We start from the raw sequence: 24862 nt of genomic DNA on the forward strand, positions 1-24862 counted from the left end.
TTGAATCTTGAAACCTCTAGTTTTAAGATCTCCCAGCAAAATAACTTTTTGAGCCGCGGTTTTTGAGGAATCATAAAAAATAGGTCGAGACAAAATTTTTCTAAATTTTTCAGTTTTGTTTTTTAGGTTTACGGGGCCGGGAAAATTTTTTTCGAAAAAAACAATTTATGGCTCGGTTAGGAAATTAATTCAGCTACAATTTGCTTTTTTTGTTTCTGTATACAATAATTTGCTGCTAAGGTATCAGCCTTCAAATAAAAAAGGATCGTTTTCTCTTTGATTGTCGATATCTTAGCAACTAATTGTCAAACAATAATTTAAAGGGCAGTTTGAGAAACTTGAATAAATAGCCAACAAGCTCCATTTTCGATTTTTTTGAAAAAAATTTTTTTTTTCATCCTTAATATCAATTTGAAAAATCTACAAAAAATGGCTATTTTCTGGTTTTTTAGTCAACTTATCGCTACTTTGTCAATATGGATAAAAGAAATAATTTTGCCAGGTAATTTTACAGCTTAATGTACACCCAAAAACCCTGGAAATTTTCAGATTGATCCATTGAACCGTTTGTCCGGTTCGATTGCTCAAACTTTTATATTTTATATTTTACTATTGTTTCAAATCTTAACATTTTAATGCTATATTTTATTTATTTGAAATTTATATTTTTGCTATTATTTTAAATCTTAACATTTTAATACTTTATTTTATTTATTTGATTTCGGTAAGATTTCACTTTTAACAATATCTAAAATTTATCAATCTTTACCATCTAACTGAAAACGTTTTATTCTTTATTTATTTAAACATTCATTTGTCTAGACATCTTTATTTATTTTTAAATGGTTTTCAGTTTAGGAAACACATTAAAAATACATTACAATCGTACTGTTTATTCTAAGTCTTATTTTAGAGTGCAGTTGCGATAAGAAAGTGCGTCAACTGCCACTCTGGCCTTGGTGAGGATTTAAACTTTCTATTGTCTGTTATTTCGTCTATGGCATATTCTTATTTTTAAACCATTGGTATTTTTCAATATTTAAATATTGTTTCCTTAGTTTTTTTTTATTACTAGTCATGTAGATCTGCCGAAATTCTGCCTGATAACGTGCCAGCTGCATCCTGACCTTGAAATTTTATAAGAGTTGACAAAGGAATAATAATTTTAGTATTAGATGGAAAATATTCTAAAATATTATTTCCCCAAAAAAAAATTATGATTTAACAAAAAACATGTCCGATCGATCGGACATAACAGTATGGTAAAAAAAAAAAAAAAAAATTCCGAAAAACGAGAGAAAAAAACCCCGAATAAAACGTAAAAAATTCTTGTTTAATCTCTGTTTTTGAAAAAAAAAAAATTTTTTTTCTCTTTAACTTAAATTTACTGAATAAAATTATATTTACATGAAATATAATATTAAAAAAAAATGACAATTGCTATTTTATTTTTTAAATTATTAAAATTCCTATAACTCGGAAATTAAGGACTTACGTTCTGCAAGCCAATAAAGGTCAATTTGAAATGAAAAATGACTTCCTCAGCGAACATCAGTGAAACAGCTGCAATTACAGCTAAGTTACTATGGGCACTTTTGAAGAAGACCAAATTCCCTACAATTTGCGACCAAAACCACGTCGATATCATAAAACGCAGCTGAGTATTAGAAAGTTAAATAAAAAGTAATTTAATTTACGTGTATTTTAAATAGAAAATCTTTGAAATCAAATGGAAAGTACTTATGATTGGAATTAAAAGCTCAAACTTGGCAGAAATTTTTTTTTAGCATAAACAACAATATTTTGCATGATGAGCAACGAAAAAAATACTTTCGCCGGAAACGAAGCACCCTAGTGGTCAGATATGTAGCATTTATGTAAGGCCATATATAATTCGTTTTTCCCAGGTTTTCAGCCAGTAAACATCAACTATACATCAATGCTAACAAAGAAAGTTACTTTAATATTGGATTATCATTTTTTTTTCTTTAGTAATTCTAGGGATTGAGCTTGATCAGGACTGATCATGCTTGGTCAAACATGATTATGCTTAGTCAAGCATGTTCATGCCTTAATATTTGCCAGCATGAGCATGCGTGATGATACCTGACCGAGCATGATCACGCATGCTCATGGCTGGCCAATATTCAGGCATGATCATGCATGATCAGGTCTGATGATTTTTTCCCGGGTATTCGTGCCTGATTAAGAAAGTTAATTTGAAAAATTTTAATTATTTCATATTGTATCATATCATAGAATTATAATTTAAAATAATTCCAAATAATTTAAAACTATTAACTTCTAATTATGTTAAATTATAGAATTTTAATTCGAAATAATTCAAAATTTTCAACTCAGAAATAAATAGACAAGCCTACGAAGGCATATTCTGTGTATTAGAAACTATCAGTTGAAATGAAATTCATTCGGTTATCAAAAGTGTGAAGGTGATGAAAAAAAATTGATTAAAATTAATTTAATTAAAAATAGCCATGATTACTTTTTAATAGCCAAGCCATCATAGGCATGTTTGTTAATAAATTATATTTGATAAAAAATATGTCTCATCTGGTTATCCGATGGGTGAAGGTCGATCTCCCACCGGCTCTTAGACTAAAATCAAGGAATTGAAATTATTCATAACTAACTCATTCTATCGTTGAACCAATCTTCAAAGATTTATTGATTCAAAAATATTTTTTCTTTATTCAAGATTTGAAATCCACCGAATTTTTTTATTTTTCAAAAAAGGAAATCTTGATTTACATTCCGTATCCTCAAACGTTTCTTGGCTCAAGATAAATTTTAAGCTGTTGTAATAATAATTGAATAAATACATGTGAATTCCGCATGAAAAAGCTTTATATGTGAAAACATGTATGATAAAATATATGAATATTATAATGTGATATATTGTACAATATATAAAATAATATTAATATTTTTGCCGTATTAATATATAATAACATATTGAATAAAAATATATTGCTAGAATATATTACTAACATATTCATCTATATGACTTTTTATGTATGTTTTACATGTATATTTCAATATATTTTTTTTCGTATTGATATATTATGTTGGAAGTAGTATATTAATTAATATATAGTATTTTTTCTATTTTTTATATATGTTTTTTAGTATATTGCAGAATATATGGTTTTCTAGTATATTGTAATATATATGGCACTTTTATTACTTTTCTTAGGTTATTGCGTCAATTATTCAGTAAATGTAAGGCCAATGACAAGAAAAAAAAAAAATAAAAACGACTTTTTTATCATGGAATTGTGTAGAAATTGAAATGTATATTGAAAAAATAAAATTTTTAATATATTGTGAAAAATATAAGTTTTAATATATTGGAAAAATATAATTCCAATATACTGCGAACCATATATTCAAATATATAAATTATTTCACATATAATCAATTATATTGAGACCATATACCACTAATTATATGGGTCAAAATATATGGAAGTATGTATCAAGTTTTTTATATTACACTTATAAATTATATATATACTATCCATATATGGCAAGAATATATTGAGCATTATATGAGATAATATATATAGAAAAATAAAAAACGTTATGTACGGGTAAATATACTATTATAAATATATAATCCAATATATGTAAAAAACATGTATTTTTCAATATAGATATTTTTGCCGCTATATATTTATTACATATTCACCATATATTTTTTTATATACTTTTAACAATATATAGCTTTTCCATGCGGGAAGGCTGGTTGGTGGTTGGGATATTGGAAAAATACGCATATTAAAAAATAAAGCAATACTTTTATTTGTCACAGCACATAACATCACTGGGTTACAAAATTAAATAGTTGATCTGATTTATTAATACTGTTAATCATTTGAGCTCATGAATACGTAATTAAGTGAATGCAAATTACAGAATTGAGCTCGAGTAATTAATTGAAATAATTGAGATCATTAAATTGAGTCTAGTTGAAGACTGAGTTGATCGCAAAAATGTCATGAAAATAAGTAACATGAATTTAGAAGTTACCAAGCAAATTAGATAATTGAACACGCAATGATTATTTTTTGATAACACTAAATGCATTGATATTTGAGTTCATTGAGTTCTAATATTATTGATCACTTAATTTAATTAAATTGAAAGAGATCGTAATAAATTACACCGAATTAAATTTATTTGTTGAACTCGTGGCAGTATGATTGCAGAGGCTACCGAGCGAGAATTAACTGTTAATTTAATTCAAAGATTAAGCATATTGATAATTAAATACTTATGATATTGAGCCTTTTATTTTTATGATCACTTGAAATAATTATTTATTTTATAAAAAGGCACCTGTAATGTTTTTCGTTTGAATAACCTCTTGAGAAACGTGGTCGATGATCACTGGAATTCTTGAGTTCTTGAAAGTATTTCATGAGCTCTGGTGCCCAAAAGTATATAAATAATTACATTTATATGTAGCGTGAAGAATGCTTGATTTAATTAAATTATTATTTTAATTAATTATCTCTTGATTAGTAAAAAATGATACGATTAAATTATAACACGTGTTATTACTCGAATGTATATTGCGAAAGATAATGACGGCTGTCTTTTCGACACGAGGCAGGAAAACGAAGATGCGCATGCACCGCACTGCGCATGACCAAGTTTAAATTTTACAGACACGAGGCCGCAGTAGGTGTTGCCTCTATCTGCCGGAAATGCAACTATATTCGAATTTAAATATAGTTGCAATTACGAAACACAAGCCAAATAATCTATTCTCTAGTCAAATCCGTTTGAACCATTTCAAGTCCTTTAAATATGATAGATATCAACTTCTTATTTGACAATTCAAAAAGCTTGAATAGCATTCGTTCCGACAAATTCTTTCGAATCGTTTTAAATCCTCCGGTGGAACCAGAAACTGATACTATTTCCTCATTCAATTTAATTTAAAATGACTCAAAAGTTTAAATCATTTAAAATAATTTTAAACCACCCGAGGATTTAGAAATTGCCATATTATTTCTTAATTCAATTCAATTTAAATTAAATTGGAAGTTTGGATTATTTTAAATAATTTTCAATAAGCCGTGGAACCGGAAATAGACTCTTATTTCTCAATTTATTTTAATTTCAAATCATTCAAGAGTTTGAATTGTTTTAAATAATTTTCAATCAGCCAAGGAACCAGAAATTGCGATATGATTTCTTACTTCATTTTAATTTTAAATGATTTGAGAGTTTGAATTATTTTAAATAATTTTAAATCATAAAATAATATTTTGTTATTTTTTAATTCAATATGATTTAAAATCGTTCAAAAATTTAAGCTCTAAAGGAAAATAATTTAGTCAATTTCAAATGATTTAAAATAATTAAGAGTTACGTAATCTCAAATCGTCTTAAATTAGATTTCTTAGTCACGGGTATCATCAAAATTCTTAATTGTATAATATATGGTAATCTAAATTGTACTTCGAAATTCTTTTCATTTCAAAACACCTTCCATATAGTTATATTCAGTGTCATCCCGGTCTATTGGTCGGAAGACTACGGCCGAAAATAAAAATAATTGATTGTCCTTACCACGGTGCAAGCCACCTGGACATAACAAAGGTAAACAAGCAGTGAATATATTTGATAGATAAGATTAAAATGATAATTTGCGGTGTGCTTGTATTGGTGACACAAGTCTTGGCGCATGACACATTCTTAACGATAAAGAGTTCATAAATCATAAATTTTTCTAGTATGAGAGGAACGCTACATGACGTTCGAATATCAAACATGAAATGCAGGAGGTATCGAAAATATATTCACGTCAGCTGACAGGATTAATACATTTCTATACAATTTCATTAACATCGAAATTTGAATTTACCACATCTTTTGATTAAAATACATTTTGCGTGTTTATCTTAGATTACTGCTAAACCAAAAATATTTTTTGCTTTTCACATAGTAACGGCAGTTGAAGATTTTCGAATGATGATGAATATATTGTTAATATATTTTTTCACCTTGACACATTGATCTATCTAAGCTCTATAAAGCATTGAAAAAGCATTGTAAAACATTGAAAAAGAAACAATCAACAGTTGACAGAGCTATTTTTATTTTTTGTTTCAGGTATGAGAATTCTCGTAATGCTGTTACTAGATACACTACCAATGCTAGGCAACGTTCTTTTGCTGTGTTTTTTTGTTTTTTTTATTTTCGGAATTTTGGGAGTCCAACTATGGGGAGGACTTCTGCGTCAACGGTGTTTCTTGAAAGTGATCCCCGATGTCAAGTACCCAGAGTAAGTGATATACATCTTCATCAAGACTTACACGAAAAATATCCCTAGTGTCCTCTTCCGATTTTGATGAGACTGAGACATCTTATTCTCCGTCGAATTTTACGTAACAGGTATTTCTTTTAGCTGCAGAAAAAAATATCAAGGTGGTTAAATCACCCCAATGCTCTTCATCTTCAAGGTTATTTTGGGCTTTGTTGCCGACATCCCAAAAATCATCAACCTAATATTGGGAGCTGATACCGGATACCTAATAATTTATCCAGCTCTGGGCACTGCCACCAGTTGTCCATAATTTTGCAAATCCCGCATCTTCATAAACAAAACGGAAACTGTATCACAAAATAATTTTACAATTGAGATCTGACCTCGATTTTATAATTAATGAAAGTAATTTTAAGTTATTAAATTAATATTGAAAAATTTCCAGTATGTAACACGGGCAAAAATGTTTTTATTAGAATCAAAGTTAGAAAAAATGACGCAGTATTTCATAGCAGTCGTGAATAGTAAATCGATTAATTCTCTTCAAACAAGCAAAAGCATATTTTTATTTAGCGAAAAAATAATTCTAGCGTTACAGGAAATCATTCGAAATTATAATTAAATCTTTTTTATTAATATACCAAAATTTACAGCTTTTAGTAAATTTGAAATTCAATATCTTAATAATAAACATTTTTAAGAGAAATTGAGATTTATAGAATGTCAATTTCACATTCATTCGTCTAATCATTCTTCCTTGAAATTTATTGAGTTATTAACATAAATATTGTGTAAATTTAAAGATAACACTTAATCAATGTTGATAATTATAGTTCGTGGTTTCAGTCACACTTTTAAAGTGTAAAATAGTAGATCGATTTAAAAATTTTTCAATACAAAATTGAAATGTGTTTATTTAACACAAAACAATCAACAGAAAAAACTTAAAACAAAATCTTTTTAACACAGACATGCAATATTTTTTACTATGCGGAGATTTTTCTGTTCCGTTTAATACGCACGCACATTGTTTAAATGATTTTAGAGTTATCAACCATAAGATCGAACTTTTCAAAATTGTAGATTTCTTCTTTATTTGCAACATTGGCCATCGTCTTCAATGGAGGCTAGGGACTCTTTATATCAATGGGGTCCTGGGCTGCAGTCCAAAAAGCTCTTATATAAAGTAGCCCTTGCATTGCACATTATCTTATTCTATTAGCTTAGTTTTGTAGCTAATCGAAAAATTTTTTAATCTCACTGCTACATTACAATTCGAAAAAATACATTTAATTCATTGTGAACTTATAAAATTTATGAAATTATCAAAACTTCTTCAGAGAACTCTACTTCTATTCTGTTTGCCAGATGGCATTTGTTGATGTTTTATACAATAATTGACGTATTTATTAAGTTAGAGACCCTATATAATTCGGAAATAGATCGGTTCTATCTTTTTGAAGATATTCGAAAAGAACTATTTTTATAATTTCATCTGCCAACGGTATTTGTTGATCGAAATTAACTAATCAAGATGGTTTTAGAGGAAACCGAAGAGTTTTCTTAAGCATTAGAGTTTAGAGTGAGAAAGCAGTTCATTAAGTCGTTTTTAAAAATAATGATTTTTTCATAATTCTTAATCATTCTAGCGTCTATCCAATTGAATAATCCTCAATTTACAAAAAAATCCATAGGCGATGACCACTTTTGATTGCTGCAAGAACTATTTGAATCGGTAAATTAGTATGAAAGTTATAGTGAGTTCACACACACTCATACACATATCCACAGTCGGACATTACTCTAAAAATAGTTGGGATAGCTTCCTAGAACCTCAAACCAGTGACATTTGATAAAAACTCAATTTTCGAAAATCAGGGTGAAAACAATAACTTTCCGATTTACAAAAAAAAACAACGTAACATTTCAATAATAAACAGTTTGTTGCTTTCTTATCAAAATATCAAAAATATGCTGTGTCCAATGATTTCAACTAGTCGTCAGCAGAGATGTGTTCGTGCACATTTTTAAAATTACATTCTTCTTGTAAGTCTATTATAGTAACAGTTGAAAAGGCCTTCTGCTATTGCGGACAAAATTTTATAAGCTGCTTCTTGTAATTTTTCAAATTGGTATAGATAAGCTCAATTTGTTTTCTAGAAGCAGTTTATAGAAAAATCATTCATGAATTCATTTCATTTTCATGTAGTATTATTTAATAACTACTATGAAATCTATTATGAAACTAATGTCATCCCTATGACCCCAATTTGAATATAAATAGTTCGATACGAAATCGTGTTGCGTATGCTCCGATCCATTAAATAGCGGTTAAAAATGTGTAATGTGAATTTTAAAACATAATGGATAATTTTATATATATTGATGTTATGGCACCGTGAAAACATTAGATAATTTAGTATGATTTATTTGATTTTTAGAAATTTATAGATTTCTAGGAATAACTTGTTTTGGGAGATTCACGGAGAAACATGAGTGTGAAATTTTACTATAAAGATTTATTTCGTGGTTTTAAATTTTACTTTCGTGTAAAAAATTTTGACATTCAAAAAAAAAATTTGTTCTTAAAATATCATTTAGTTATTGATATTTAAGTTATTATAATATTGCTTCAGAATCTACACGAAAAAAACAAGATAGTACTGGTTACTGTTCTACGCAGTAATCAACGAACAATATAGGTAAAAATACATTTTAACATGACTGATTCATGTTAGAACAGGAGTGAGTCATAGCTTGAACTATTACTTTTTGAACAGTAATCAGTGCTGTTCTACACAGTACATAAAACATATGACTGGTTGCTATCAAAATAATTGTCATCAATATCCAAAACAGTACTCAGTCCTGTTCTGACAGGAACGGTTACTACATTTATATGTCTCTTTACTATTATTGACAGTAGAGGTCTATAATTGAAATCTATCAAGAGTAGATTATTAAGATCTTTCAGGTTATTACTAATACAGTGGACCTCCGGTAATCCGACAAACATTATGCAGGGCTTCTTCGAGCTCAAAAATTTTATTGCATGCGATTGTTTCTTTATGAGCTTTTCGAATTCTAACAAGTTACGCTTTATGCTAAAGTTTAAAAGTTTGAGAATCGAAAATCATTAATGAACAAGCGGTTTTTAAATTTTAATTTCCGATTATGTTTCATAAACTAAATCTATTGAAGCAGAAATCAATGTCAATTCGAAATTAAGATTTAAATGAGTTTTAGCTTAGGTCAGAGCAATAATATATAAAATATCCGAGAAAATTATTAAAACTGTGTTTTTTTCAATTTTTTCGTTGATAACATGGTTTAAACTAAAGAAAAAGTTTGATGGCATTATATGATGATCTAAAGAGACTATAAAGAGAAAAAGTTTATAAGATTTTAGACCCATGTTAGTACAGTTCATTTTGATTTATCTAGAAAAAATAACATAGAATGTTATTTTTTTAACGTTTCTACGCTGATATCTTTTGAACTAATTAACCGATTTTGACGTTTGAAGTGGCAATAGACGCGTGTTATTGAATTCTAGAGCTGATAAGAATTTGAAAGCGATCGATTCAGCCATCCTGAAGATATTGAAAAAGAACCGTTTTTTACCATTTCTTTCTCCAACGATATGTTTCGAACAAATTAACCGATCGCGATGGTTAAGGCAGCATTCAACGCGTTTTATTGATTTCTAGAGCTGATTAGATTTTTGCGTCGATCATTTCATTCGTTTCTGAGAAATCAATAAAAAACTAAAAAAAAAAATTTTTTTTTTTTCGTAATTCGCCAATAATTTCGAGTCTACTTGATCAAATGATCTGAAATATCCAGGAAAGTTGATGGCCAACACGCTCTTTCGATTGCCGCCTTAAACATCCAAATCGATTCATCAGTTAAAAAGTTATAGACCATTCACACACACACACACACACACACACACACACACACACACACACACACACACACACACACACACACACACACACACACACACACACACACACACACACACACACACACACTTGGACATCATTCTGAAAATAATCGGAATAGCTTTCTAGGACCTCAAAACGTCGACATCTGATGAAAACTCGATTTTCGAAAATCGGGGTGAAAACAATAACTTCCCAAAATTTTTGAAAATCATCGATTTTCTCAGCGGGAAGTTAAAAATAATAGTTTTTTTTAACCTATGACTTACTCTTGTTCTAACCTTGTTCTAACTCTAGTCTTGTTGTTGAATCAGTCATGTTAAAGTGTATTTTTAACTATATTGTTCGTTGATTGTTGCGCAGAACAGTAACCAGTACTATTTTGTTTTTTCCGTGTATGAACATTTTGAATTCAAAAATTAAAGACTAGTATTTAAATTATTATTTAACACAGTTTTGTTTAAAAATTCACACAAAAAAAATATTATTCAAATTCGTATTCAATTCTTAAAAACAATAAATTTCCATAATGTCTAAATATTTTAAGTTCACAAATCACAATTATTATTTCGATTCATATTTCAATTATTATTAAAGAACAATAATATAGCTTCCGGGATATTTCAAAATTTTGAACTAAAAATTATTGTTATTAAAAATGATATTGTTTCATAATGTATAGATATTTGAAATTTCACAAATTAAGATTATTGCTTAAATTCATATTTGAATGATTATTAAACATAATGTTATTTCGAAATATGTGAATATCTTAAGTTCACAAATTTAAACTTAGATTCATGAAACAATATTGTAAAGATTTGCAAATTATTATTTAGATTCATAAAATAATTCTGTTTTGTAATGTATTTTAAATTCACAAACTAAGAAATTATTCAAAGTCCTATTCGAATTATTATTGAACAAAAATAATAATATGGTTTCCCTGATTAAACAACTGAATTCGATTGAATTAAGCAGAATTAAATTTTTTATTCTATTTCATTCAGATGAATTCTGTCTATTTCGGCAAGAAAACCAGAATCGATCCGAATTGAAACGAATTTAAATAATTCTATTCGGTTTAATTCCGTTTATTTCGAAAATAATCTTTGAATTTCTGGTTTTGACTCCGAATTAAACAGATCTGAAAACAAATTCAAAATTTTTGAATTGATCGCTAGAATCACCAAAATTTTTTTCTCAATTTATCATTTTTAAATTTAAAAAATTTTTCTACTTGGCCCAGTAATATTTTGAGCTTCCTTCCCGCCCATAAAAACTTTCTTGGACCAAGAAAAGTTATCTCGAGCCAAGTATACCTTTCTTTCTGTGTACACAATCAACAGCACCGATATTTATAATCAATATAATTCGTTGTTTGGAACAAGACTTTGGTAAGGAAAAATTATAAACTGTTAACAATATTTGTCATTTGTTCGGAATATTTTAATGACTTTCGAAATCGTTAGGTTGAATACATAAATACTTATTATAGCTCTTATCATTATCACAATTCTCAGATTTTTTACACATATAAACTTATTTCTCTCTTATAACCGATACTGGAAAATCTATTATATTTTCTGTATAACTAGTAATTATCCACATATATTCAAGATTAGCTACCGGTGTAACATTTAAAGTTTTGACTTGCATGTGTGCATCTCTAATTTTACAAAAGAAATTACAAATTCGCACCAACTGTCCATCATGCAATAATACATAAGAGTTGTTTGTTTTGATTGACTTTGTATACAACTTGATATCATAGGCTTCACCTCCAAAAATACACCGATGATAACTAAATGCTGAACTCCTTCCTGAATCATTTTCACTGTTTAACGACACTGCTCCACTGTTAGTCCGTACACCACCTTTGGTGATCAATTTTTTTTTATCAATTCATTCCCTACAGTACTCCCAGGCAAAGGTATTAGATTCACTAAGAAGTCTAAGTTTATAAGTATTCTATCTAAGAGTATGGCAGGCCATTTGTTTCATAGCTCCATTAGGACCACTAACTTTCAATTTTAAATTAAAAATATTACTTTCAAAACCATAAGCTGATGACGCTGATAATGGGCCATTATACCTTACACTCGTCGGTAAATGTGATAAGGCATGAACATTGAAGGTTATGAACAATAATCCATAAAAATCCTGAAAATCAAAGTGAAATTGCAGTAAATCGATTTCGCAATTAAGCGACTGTGATTCTGTTATTTTCTTAGATAGCATTTTATGAATACATCTCACGAATAGTTCATACAAGTTCAACATATTTGTTGAGTTGCCGTCATAATGCGGAAAGGGAGTCCGGGAGTTTAGCATCAAATTGCTTACCGAGTTTAAATGAATAGAAGCGCGCGCACTCAAATACATAGCGAGGTCTAAAACAACGGCCTCATGCTGGATTCCCGGGCTCCATGACTAAAAATTTACCAATGATGGCGGCCGCTCATGCGTAGAACGTGAAGCGGGACAAAAAGCTGAGCTAGCACGTGCCGGCACAAGGCAGTAGCTCTGGACCTTGCATATAGTTTAGTTTATCTGTAGAGACAGTTGCCATTGCCAGTCTTATACGGAGTAAATACAGCGCCTCTCGGCCATTTTTTCTTTTCTTGCCATTGATATTTATTAATAACGAATAATTATGATGGTGACGATTGCTCAACATATATAATAATAATAGCTAGTTCCCGCACTAGCAAAAATTCAATAACTTAGTTCCGACACTAACAATCACAAGGCGGTTAATCTCACCCCTATTGCGTCTTAATTAATACGCAATTATAATACACACAAACACGCATACATCATACATTTCATCTTAGTCAATCTGAGTTTTCCTCCTCTGGGGATAATAAATCATTTCACATCATCCCCAAAATTAAGTGATAATTTAATTGTAACCTTCACCTAATTTAATCATGTAAAAAATAACGTAAAAAATCAAGAAGGACGGAAGATAGTCTAATTTCTAGTGATTAAGATCCTAGGTGAAGCTAGGTCCAAGATCTAAGGTAAAAGGATATTTTGACCCCGCTTCTCTTCTTCTTTTACATCAGTGACATAGTGTCTTTTTTTTGAAAATCGAGATTGCAAAGGCCTAAACCTAAACGGAGTTACTGACATCCTGCTAGTTGGGTTCACTGACGATGTAACGGCAGTTACATACTCAGCCTACAATCTTGCTAGAATTTTGAAGGTTCTTGAAAAATACTGTGATACGAACAACCTGGTGCTAAATATAAAAAAAACCTAAATTCTAGCTTGTAAAGCCTCTGGAAGACCCAGTCGTAAATTCTGTACTTTTCTCTACAAAGGCCTGAATATTGAATTTGTTAAATCTTACGTCTACCTGGGCATACCGTTCTTCTCCTCGACTTCAGAGCACCTAGCAGCTGAGGCAGCGTCTAAAAAACAAAAAATATTCAAGAAACTCTTCACGCTACCAAGATGTACTCCCAACTATGCACTGAGACTGCAAATTAGTATTGATCACATCTCCACGGAGGTTGTCAAGAAAGCAGTAGACTGGGTAATTCGAATCCTTAGGATGCCGGACTCTCGTCTACCAAAAAAGTGCTCACTCAGGCTCTCTCAAATACAAACACAAGGTCAAAAGAAGTTTAACTGGATTATGCGCTTTAAGACTCTCCTTAAGCCGATCAACGAAGATGAAATGCTTGATAATCTTTCTCGCCCTATTTGGCTGAGTCACCGCGATGGGATCCTAAGTAAATATCGCGATTACAAAACTATGCTAGACATCACTAAATACAACCAATCGAACATGCTACAATTTACTTATGCTAATCACTTGACGCCGACTCGTCTATTGCTAATTCATCCACATCATTTGGTGAAACCTAAGATTCAGCTCAAATTAGCTTGTGCTCTGGCATACAACCTAACTCTAAACGGCATAACACAATATCATTTTTAGTAATAATTCAAATATGAATTTACGTAAGAAATTTTAGTTTATGAATTTAAAATACATTACATAACAATATTATTTTATGAATCGAAACAATAATTTCAATTTGTGAATTACGAAGCGATTTTATTTTTAACAATAATTCAAATATAAACTTAAATAATATTTTTCAGTTTCAGAGTTTAAAATATATTACAAACCCTGATTAAACAACCAAATTCCAACCAAATAAAAATTTTAATTCTGCTCAATTTTGTCGAATTCTGCAAAACAGAATTCAACAGAATTAAATATTTCAATTCTGTTATATTCTGTTGAATTCGGTAAGACAGAATTTGAAAGAATTAAAATCTTAATTCTGCTTCATTCTTTTATATTCTGTTGAATTTGGTAAGACAGAATTAAAAAGTATTAAAATTTTAATTTTGTTCAATTCAGTTGAATTCTGTTTTGCAGAATTCAAATGAATTGAAAATTTTAATCTTGCTCTATTCTGTCGAATTAGGTAAAGTAAAAATTAAAAAAAAATTGAAATTTTCGATTCTGTTAAAGTATGGAAAATGAATCTAAAAATAGTAATATAATATACATTAAAATCCTACTAATTTATTTGAAATTTCATATGTTTTGAATAGTCTCAAATTTTTGATTAAAGCCATTTCATTGTTTTTATATTCTAAAATGATGAATAAAATATTATCTATGAAAGGATTTTGGAACAATGGTAATTGGGAGAAATGAAATGGTTTTTACTTGAGTTTTATGACAGCTAAAATATATTTTATTACAAAAATACAAAGTTTGTAGTAAGTGTTTTTATTTAATCACTATCAATTTCGTCTTGCGCCTCTTCTTCAAAAGTAGAATTGATAAAATTATATTTATCAACATTGTTATTATCGTCATATTCATTTTCATTGTCATATTCCTCATCATCAGAATCATTATTGGTGCCGACACTCTTATTTTTTGTTTTATTTTGATTTATTGCAATTGAGTCATTTTTTTTTTCGTTTTGGGGTTTTTATGTTACGTCTGGCAAAATTTAAATATTTTATTTTTCATGTTATAATTTTAAATAAGTAAAAACAGAATAATAAGAGTATACATTAATTGTCTCGCTGGTCATTTTAGAAATTGCTTTGGTGCGTCACAAAATCTTTTAACGGCTTAAGACTAAAATAAACAAGTAAATAAAAATTTTATGAGTTTTCGAATTATAGATAAGATCTAAACACATTTTAAACTCATTTAAGAAATGTTTTAACTAAACAAATGACGCATTTTTAATATCTCAACTAAAAATATTTCATAGTTTGATAAATAATAATATTTCATATTTCAATAATTAATAAGTAATGTTTAAAGGTTCTAGGTGGGAAAACCAGACCTAGTAAATAGTACAATATCTTAATTAATAATTAAAGGTTCTAGGCAAGAGACCAGGCCTGATAAATAGTAAATCATCTTTGATAATAAATAAATAATACTTCATAAATAATATTCATAAATAACATCTGATAATAATTAATAATTTAAAGTTTTAGGCAAGAGGCCAGGCCTGATGAATAGTAAATCATATTTGATGAATAGTAAATAATATTTAATAAACAATGAATAATATTACGCACACACACACTTACCCGAATAGACACATAGATAAAAAGGAGAACATCCAAGGAACCGGACCGCTTATTGGTCACGGTTTTCCCCCAATTGAGGTCAATTGGAACGCCCTAAAAATCGAGACCCAAAAAAATGGTCGCGTGAACTCTCTCTCTTGACCAGGATTTCCAAGTGTGCTGATCATAAATCATAACTCAAGTTCAGTGGCCTGGTTTCTCCAAGTAGAAAAATTAAGTACATTTTTAAATCGAGTTAGTGAGCTTTGTACTAAAGGTTTTTCAAGTATATCCTTTTATTTAAATATTTTCGCAATGGCAAATACTGCAAGGTAAAATCCAGGTATGTTAATAAATATTTAATGTAAAATACCACAGATAAAATTTTGTAAGAGACTTTAAAAAATAGTCTGGTCACGAATTTTATATTTGAAATTGTATTTTGAATGATCAAATTTTGTAAGAGACTTTAAGAAATAGTCTGGTCACGAATTTTATACTTGAAATTGTATTTTGAATGATCAAATTTTGTAAGAGACTTTAAGAAATAGTCTGATCACGAATTTTATTTTTGAAATTGTATTTTGAATGATCAAATTATTTTAAGTGTGGTTTAACATTTAATTTTGCGTTTAGAATTTATATTCGAATAAGTAATATTTATTCGGTTTAATATTGTATTTGAATGATTTCTGTTAAGTGCCGCCCAGGAAAAAATGTTTTTATATAATTTTATACAATTTCATAAAATTTTGTAAGATTTTATAAAATTTCAGAGCAAAATTTAATAAAAATTCATACAATTTTACAGAATTTTATAAAATCTTACAAAATTCAAAAAAATTTTATAAAGTCAGATCTGAGTAAAGAACGTAATAAATAAATGTAATTTCATAAAATTGTATAACATTTTATAAAATTATATAAAATTTTATACAATCTTATACAATTTTATACAAAAATGCAAAAAAAAAAAAAATTAAACAATTTTACCAGTATATTAAAAAATGAATAAAAGGTAATAGATAGAATAAGGAGTTTATACGGAAAATATGCAAATTTATTGCCAATTATAATAACTTCAATTACTTACAATAGACGTTTCCGAAGATTACAATAGATGTGGTCCGAATAATAATCGATGGCCACGTGGAAAGCGTTGATTATTGCACTGATTGTATTCTTTATAAATAATAGTGCTGATACCACAGATGTATTAGCGGTAACGTAATAATAAACTTAATAAATTAAACGTTCTTTACTAATTAAATAATATGTGATAAACAATGAAATTGTAAACTAAGTTGCCAGTTAAATATAAAGTACAGTAATAAAATTGAACAGTAACAAACTGATATGGCGCAAGTAAAATTGCCAGCTAACAATAATTAATGCAGAATATTTAAGTACATCTAAACGCTACTAGATCCCACATCGAAGTGGTTGACCGATAATTGAGGGCCTGGGACTCGCCTCTGAACTCTGTCCCCACTTCACCCTTACGGACATGAGTTGACATGAAAATTAAGTCATGTGACCATGGCACTATGACGTATTAAATTCGGGCGGCAACAAGACGGAGAAAATTCGACACAATTCACATTGTCTCAATCCCCCCACCAAGCTAAGGTTACCGTTTTGGATTTCCGTCTGGGTTGTCCGACGGTGATAATTATACAATAGTTATATACAAAAAAAATATATACATTAAATTATTTACAGCGGTGTGAATAAATCGCCCCAAAATTGAAGTTACTTGCCAGCATAAAAAAAGATTTTCAATTGAAAAATTCTTGCCAGATAGCAAGTTTTAAAAATTTTGCGATTTAATGGCCAGTAGTGCAAGTCAATTGCCAGTATAAATTTGAATTTTTAAAGTGCGAGTCAATCGCCAGCTGTGCAAGTAGATTGCCAGTAAAAAAAAAATTTTGAAAATGATCGCAAGCCGTTAGGAGTATTGTGACTCAAATTCCAAGTCCAGCCACCCTAATCTCAAGCCCACTTCGATCCTGGGACCTTGACCTGGACCAGTGATTATTTCTAGCTTACAACAAAAAAATAGAAATGATTTGTAAAAATATTTTAACTTAAAACAAGTACAAAAAAAAATATAATTTTAAATATTTGTGTCCCACAGCCTCTAGGCTGTAAAGAAAGAATAGTAATTTTTCTGCTACGAACTGCTACAGGACTCGAAGCTGTAATTGAAAATTATTACAATTGGCAACAATAATAAAATGAATCAATGAGATAAGCATGATATTACATGTATGTGTTTATTTAGATTTTCAATCTAAACCGGCAACGTAAGGTAAACAAACAAAAAAATTTTTATTCCAGTTTCTTGATAGCGCGCAGGTGACTACGGTGAAACTGTTCCACTTCTTCTGGACTGTATTTCGTCGCGATCCAGTCTTTGTAACCCGGATATCTGCGGTTACAAGAGTTGCAGTGTGGGTCAAATAATTGGCTTGGAATGCCACAGCCTTGGCAACGTCCCCGAAGATAGTCCTTGTACTGTTTGTTGTGAGGACGGAAACTCGTTGCCGTAGTGACTTGGTCCTGATAACAGACATGACACATGTCAGGCCGCCATGGTAATCTGCATTCGGCAATTTTATGATCGCGTTGCCGGCAGTTTTGACAAGCGTTGGTAATCTACAACGACTGAGCTTGAGTCGTTACCGTTTGTGTCCAGGACTCTCTGAGCTCGGTATGACATACCCGAGGCTTGACGGTGACGCAGATCTTCTCAACAGCCTTGCAGAAGGTGGCATAGTCCATAAAATGGAGACCGTTGTGGACGACGACCTGTTGTGATATATCTGTGGCGGCTGCTGTAGGGGTTGATGTTGGAAAAGAAGTTATACCAGACAGAAATTGTTTATATGCTTCTTTAGGTTGCAATGGGACATCATATTTTGGAGCTGGGGTTGTCTGTCAGTACGGTAACGAATTGGTGAAAGTGACCATCTGGATCTTCGTTTTAATGTCTTTAGGAATGGCACCCGAAGCTCGTAGTGTTGTCACTTCCTTTTCAGTTAACTCTTGACGGGCCATTCGTCTCGCAAGCAGTGATGAAGGTGGAAATCTGGCATCTTTTGACGATGAGCGTTGATAGGCGCCATCACGAATCTTGAGTCCAGGATTTAGACCGCACGCTGACGATTGCTGAGCCAGTAACGGAAGCACCGATTTATTATTTGGAGTAATACCAATATCATATTCTACCTTGACTGGGGTAGACGTTATAGCTGGTGTTTGTGTCGCCTGACAAGTAACTGCAGTAGTGCTGGATGATATTTTTACGGTAACGGCCTGAAGCTTTTGCATGAATACCTCCGGACTTGGTAGCTTAATTTCCGATATCATCTGCTGGCTTCGCTGGACTTGTTCCGATAACTGTTCAAGTTGAGCCGTGAGGTAAGCAGTAGTACCTGGTTCTTGGGCAGTTGACGGTGATCTTAAAGAATCAAGTTATGTTTTCAGCTCCGCGACCTGATCGGTGTTGGTTTGTATCACTATTTGTAGGTCCTCAAGTCTTTTATCAATACGGTCTATCCACTGGGTATCGAATCTTGAGACCCCCGATGCCGATGACGTCGCTGTAAGACGTTGACTGATAGCACGATCAATTCGAGCATGCAGTATACTAAATTCGTCTTTCATAAATTTAGTAAGTGTCTCGAACGTTACCGATGTGGGTGTTGTCGTACTTGGTGCATATAATACAGATGATGGCCGACCAAATTCTATGCCAGTGGTAGTTTGCCATGGCGGCAACGAAGTTCGGGACCCAGCTAATGATGCCGACCCAGTAGACCACGTTGGTGATGCTGCAGCTGTTGTTGTAATGACCGCTATAGCCGGTAACGAAGTTGACGGTATTGTCTCAGTAGCATTTGGTAATTCTAACATGGTGTTTAATGAGGATGATAATGAAGCATGATGAATGATCAGCAATATATCGAAAATAATCAATCACGTCTTCGAGACGGTCTAGAAATTTTTAAGTCGTTGTAATAGTATGTGCCAATATCGTTACCGGCATTATCTTGTAGTTCGACTACTAGAGGACTTAAAATTTTTGAGACTGTCGCGGGTCCCGAATATTTTGGTGCTAATTTAGCACTATAACCATCAACCTTTTTACTTAATTTTTTATTTAGATAATAAACTTGATCACCGATTTTTAAATCTATAGGAATGTCAGAAAATTTTTGTTCATGTTGTTTACGCGTGCGTTCCCGAGCTTTCAACATATTTTGCTCAACAAAATGTCTAAGTTCAACTCCACGGTCCATTCGGGCTTGCCAAACGGTAACGTCAGACACGTCTAGATTTTCAAGAGGATCGGTATCGTTAATCAATCGTGCGTCACGTCCGTGATTTAAATAGAATGGTGACACACCTAAAGCAGTATGTACTGAAGTATTTTACGTGAACTTTAAATCATCGAGATGTTCATTCCAGTCTTTCTGATTTTTACTTGTAAACGCGACAATCATGGGTTTAATTGTACGATTGCAGCGTTCAACGGGATTTGCGCAGGGGAGACCGATAGGAGTAGGTGTAAATTTGATATTGAATTGACTAATTAAATTAGTTATATCTTTGTTTATGAATTCTTTACCGTTATCCGAAATAATTTGACAGGGAGGGCCCCAGTGATTAAATACAGCCGTCAGGTGATGTTTTATGAATTTACCAGATTGTTGTTTTAGAGGAAAGATTTCAAGGTAACGAGTGTAGAGATCTTCGATGACAAGATCATACTGATTTCCCATAGTTGAACGAGTGTATGGGCCAATTGTATCAATCGAGATAATAGACCAAGGCTGAGTTGGTGGTCTCGTTTCAGTGTATCCTTGCGGTTTAATCTGGTCACTTTTGGTCATTATACAGGTTTCGCAAGCTGAAATATACAATGAAACATCTTTAAACATTCCTGGCCAGTAAAAATGATCTCGTATTCGTTGATACGTTTTATCAATCCCAAGATGACCCGATTGAGCTTCACTTTCCAAGGATTTAGTTCACCAAGTATTTCCTTGACAGGTAATGGATGGTAATAATACAACTTATCATTCTCATATTTCCATTCACGATAATTCTCTGGATATTTTTGGACAACTCAGACTTTCTCATCATACCGAACAGAATTTTGAGCAATTACACACAGCGATGAAGGATTAGAATCTGAAACAAATAAATCAGCAGTCTCTGGTTCTTCAAATCGACGCGAGAGTGCGTCTGGAGCTTCGTTTTGTGTACCCCGATAATGAACAACTTCTATGTCATAAGCGGAAATGTCAGTGGCCTACCTGGCCAATCTACCTGCCGGATCTTTTAACGAATGAAGCCATTTCAATGCGGAATGATCAGTATAGACCGTAACTGGCAAACCTTCGATGTAACCTCGTAATTTCCGTAAGGACCACACGACAGCAAGACATTCCTTTTCTGTTGTCGTGTAATTCATTTCTGCTTTATTTAACGGTTGGCTTAAACAGATAATTAAATTTTCTCGATCGAGGTCTAGATCATACTGAGTTAAGACAGAACCTAACCCAGTGCTGCTAGCATCGGTATATAGACGATAAGATAAGTCTGGACGTGGCAATGACAATGTTGCGGCTTTTAACAAAGCTTCTTTCGTTTCCTCAAAAGCTTTTTCTTCGATATCTGTCCATTCCCACGGAACTCGCATACTTGTTAATTTGTTCAAAGGACCTTGAACTTGTGCGACATTTTTAAGATGTTTATGGTACCAGTTAACTAATCCATTAAATCTTCGCATTTCCTTACGGTTTGTAGGTCGTTTATAATCTGCAATCGGTTCCAATCGAGCTGGATCGGGTTTCAAACAATCTTCATTAATGATGAAGCCCAAAAAATAAACTTCAGAGCATCCAAAATGGCTCTTTTCTTCGTTCATTTTTATTCCAGCCTTACGGAATCCTTCAAAGACAGCTTGAAGAAGAATTTTATGCTCTTGTGAATCATCACTAATTATTATCCAGTCGTCAAGATAGGCGAAAATTTTATTTTCTTCTTCAATATATGAAAACTGGGTTTTTAATGACTCAATACTTTTCGTCGTACCGTATCGGAAATTTCTTGGTACGTGCTTGGTGCATTTGTGAGACCGAATGGCATCCGAATCCATTCAAATAACCCTCGTCCATCTACACAAAATGCTGTGTACTGACGGCTATTTAACTCAACTAAAACATAATGGAAGGCATCACTGACATCAAGTACCGAAATTACTTTAGCACCTTGAAGGCTTGACAAAATACGGTGCATAATCGGTAACGGATAAGCAGATTTTTTCGTGACTTTATTTAGTGGCCGGTAATCGATGCACATGCGCCAAGTATTGTTCTTCTTGGGTACCATTACTGGCGAATATGCCCAAGCACTATTTGAAGGTTGAATATAACCTTTCGCGAGTAATTCATCAACTTTGTCGTGCATCGCTTTCATTACTGGTGGCCTTCTACGGTATGGTTTAGTATGTACTGGAGTATCATCTGTCAATTCGATACGAAGTTGAACTAAATGCGTTAAACCCAACTGGACGTGTTTATTTTTCCCGAATTCTTGGGCTAAAAATTGTTCAAGATCAGCCCGTTCAGCTGACGACAATGCATTTAATGCTGATTCAGTGGTAAATCCGGACCGAGAGAAAAATGAATGAATAACAGTACTGGTATTTAGCTTCCAAGTACTGTCCTTGGAATTTACTTGAATCTCGGCTAGCTGCCAGAAATCGAGACTAAGAATGACTGGAGTAGATAACTCAGATAAAACACTTAGCCAAGTGATAATATCGTGGCCGTCGAGTTTTATTTTAAATGGCGCTCTACCACGTGTTTGCGTGGACTTAGAATTAGCCATTATCACTCTATGAGTGCTAGTGGGATCCAGCGTGAGGTCTTGCCGTTGATTTTCTTTGATTCGTTCATAAGCAATTTCAGAAATATAATTGCGCTCACTCCCACTATCAAGTAATGCTTTTAGTTCATATTTGCCGATAAAGATTTTAGCAATCATGCGGCTGACTGTTGAAGGTGCTTTAAGACTTGCTGAAGGCATCGTAGAGCCGAATTTATTGGCATTACTAAGCATCGGTAGTAATGTACTTTGTTGATTATTCGGATCAATTTGTATAGTAAGTTTCGGAGCATACGCAATTTCTTCACTTGAGTCGGAGCGTTACTCATCAATCTCTGAGTCATATAAAGGACTAGTGTCCTCCCTTAGATCACAGAGAAGGGTATCGTTTGTCTCCAAGATATTCTCAAGCTTTGTGACCGTTGGTTGATGCCGTTCGTTTATTTCAAGGTCTAGTAATGAATTTTTGATTGGAGATTTTAGTCGATTTGTATTAATTTTATTTTTAGAATTACGCGACGGATTTATGGAAATTTCAATCTTGGATTTTAGAGTTTTTATAGGATTTTTAATTTTTGGTCTTTTAATATTTCGAATTTGTTGAGAAGCTTCGGAACTTGTATCCCAACTGGACTCTTCGCTCATTAACTTGTCAGTAATTTGATCGAGAGGAGTTGAAAAGTCAATTAAATTAGCATCAGGATTTTTCGAAACGTTACCAACCAGTTCTGAAGTATCAGCAGCAATGGGATAGTTTAAAAAGAATTTTCCATTACTGATATTAAATTCAGGAGCATCCGGATTTAATTGAGTCGACTTGGGTTTATCACCATTAATTTCAATCAGCATAACCGAGTTATTAGTTGACACTGAAGCCCTTGTAATGTGGTTGGTGTCTACCAGGGCGCTTATGCGTTTCTTGGAGACAAAGGGCGAGAACGAAGAGGTAATCCCGCTATAATACGCAATTCATCGGTTACTGGTCCACAGCGAACCTCGGCAACATGACCAATTTTTCCGCAACGACCGCAGACAGGAGTTTTTGATGCAGTATTTGATGATACTGGAGTTGAATTAATAGGAGTTACATTTCCCGGTGACGTATTTACCGTAGTCCGATCCAATTTGTCTAAAATAGTTTTCATCATAGACTCAAAATTACTTAATAAAGTAGAAGACTCAAAATTTACATTTTTACTAGATGGATTTGACTGTCCTGGATTTTGAGTGTATTTAGAATTATGAAAATTTTTATTATTGTTAAAATTAATATTTGCTATTAAAATTATTGTTTCTATTAAAATTATTATTTGCAAAGTTATTGTTGGATGATACAGTAGAAGGCTGTAAAGTCTCTATACTATTTAATTGATCTATCTCCGTACTTTTGATAGAATTTAATTGGCTACGGGTTTTGATTCTACTGTCATTTTTTTTACGATTTTTGGAATGAGGGTTCAGCGCATCAGCCGTTGACTGCCAGGCGCTGACCCGCGTACATAGTTCAGCGTAAGTCATAATAGTCGTATCCGAAAATTTTTGTAAAAACTAAGAATTAAATCACGAAGTTATAATTCGAATTTGCTTCGTTGGCGGTAACGGATCTTCTAATTTTGCAAATTCGCTTTGCATCCGATCAATAAATGCGACTCCTGTCTCGTCGCTGCTTTGTTTGACCGAATATATACCCTGCAGCACCGACTCATCTGTTTGCTGAACCTGCCAAATCTTAAAAAATTCTTGGAAGGTCACCCAGCTGTAAAATAAACCTTCGTTTTGATAGTACCGCTCGAGTACGCCGCCGCGAAGTGTGTTGGTTACCACTGCATGAAAATTTTCGAAAGAAATATCATTGATGACCATCCGCTGTTCGATTATTTTTAAATATTTTCTGGCATCAATGGAAGAAGATCGATCATGAGACGGAAACGAGACATTCCAAGATTTAACAAGACGACTGAGATCATACAACCGCATAGAGTTAGACCCACTCATATTTGAATTCCCCGCTGCAACTGTATAAGTATTATGCCAGGTTGACGGCTGTGCATGTGGGTATGCTTGTACTGCTGGAGCTTGTACGTGTGTATTTGTAACTGCAGGTACATTATTATTGCTAGGTGGATGAATGTATGTGTACGAGAGTGTCG

General features: G+C 32.0%; 1 protein-coding gene across 1 annotated transcript in view; it reads left to right on the forward strand.

Annotated features, from left to right (window-relative positions):
- Nucleotides 1-429: 429 nt before the first annotated feature.
- LOC103580540 (voltage-dependent T-type calcium channel subunit alpha-1G-like) overlaps nucleotides 430-24862 on the forward strand; it is a 253555-nt gene continuing 229122 nt past the window's right edge. Inside the window, exons 1-2 of the mRNA XM_053736982.1 lie at nucleotides 430-502; nucleotides 6144-6315. Coding sequence (XP_053592957.1) covers nucleotides 430-502; nucleotides 6144-6315 — 245 coding nt within the window. The remainder of the gene's footprint in view (nucleotides 503-6143; nucleotides 6316-24862) is intronic.

Source organism: Microplitis demolitor, chromosome 2 (genome assembly GCF_026212275.2).
Source record: "Microplitis demolitor isolate Queensland-Clemson2020A chromosome 2, iyMicDemo2.1a, whole genome shotgun sequence".
Classification (NCBI taxonomy): Eukaryota; Metazoa; Arthropoda; class Insecta; order Hymenoptera; family Braconidae; genus Microplitis; species Microplitis demolitor.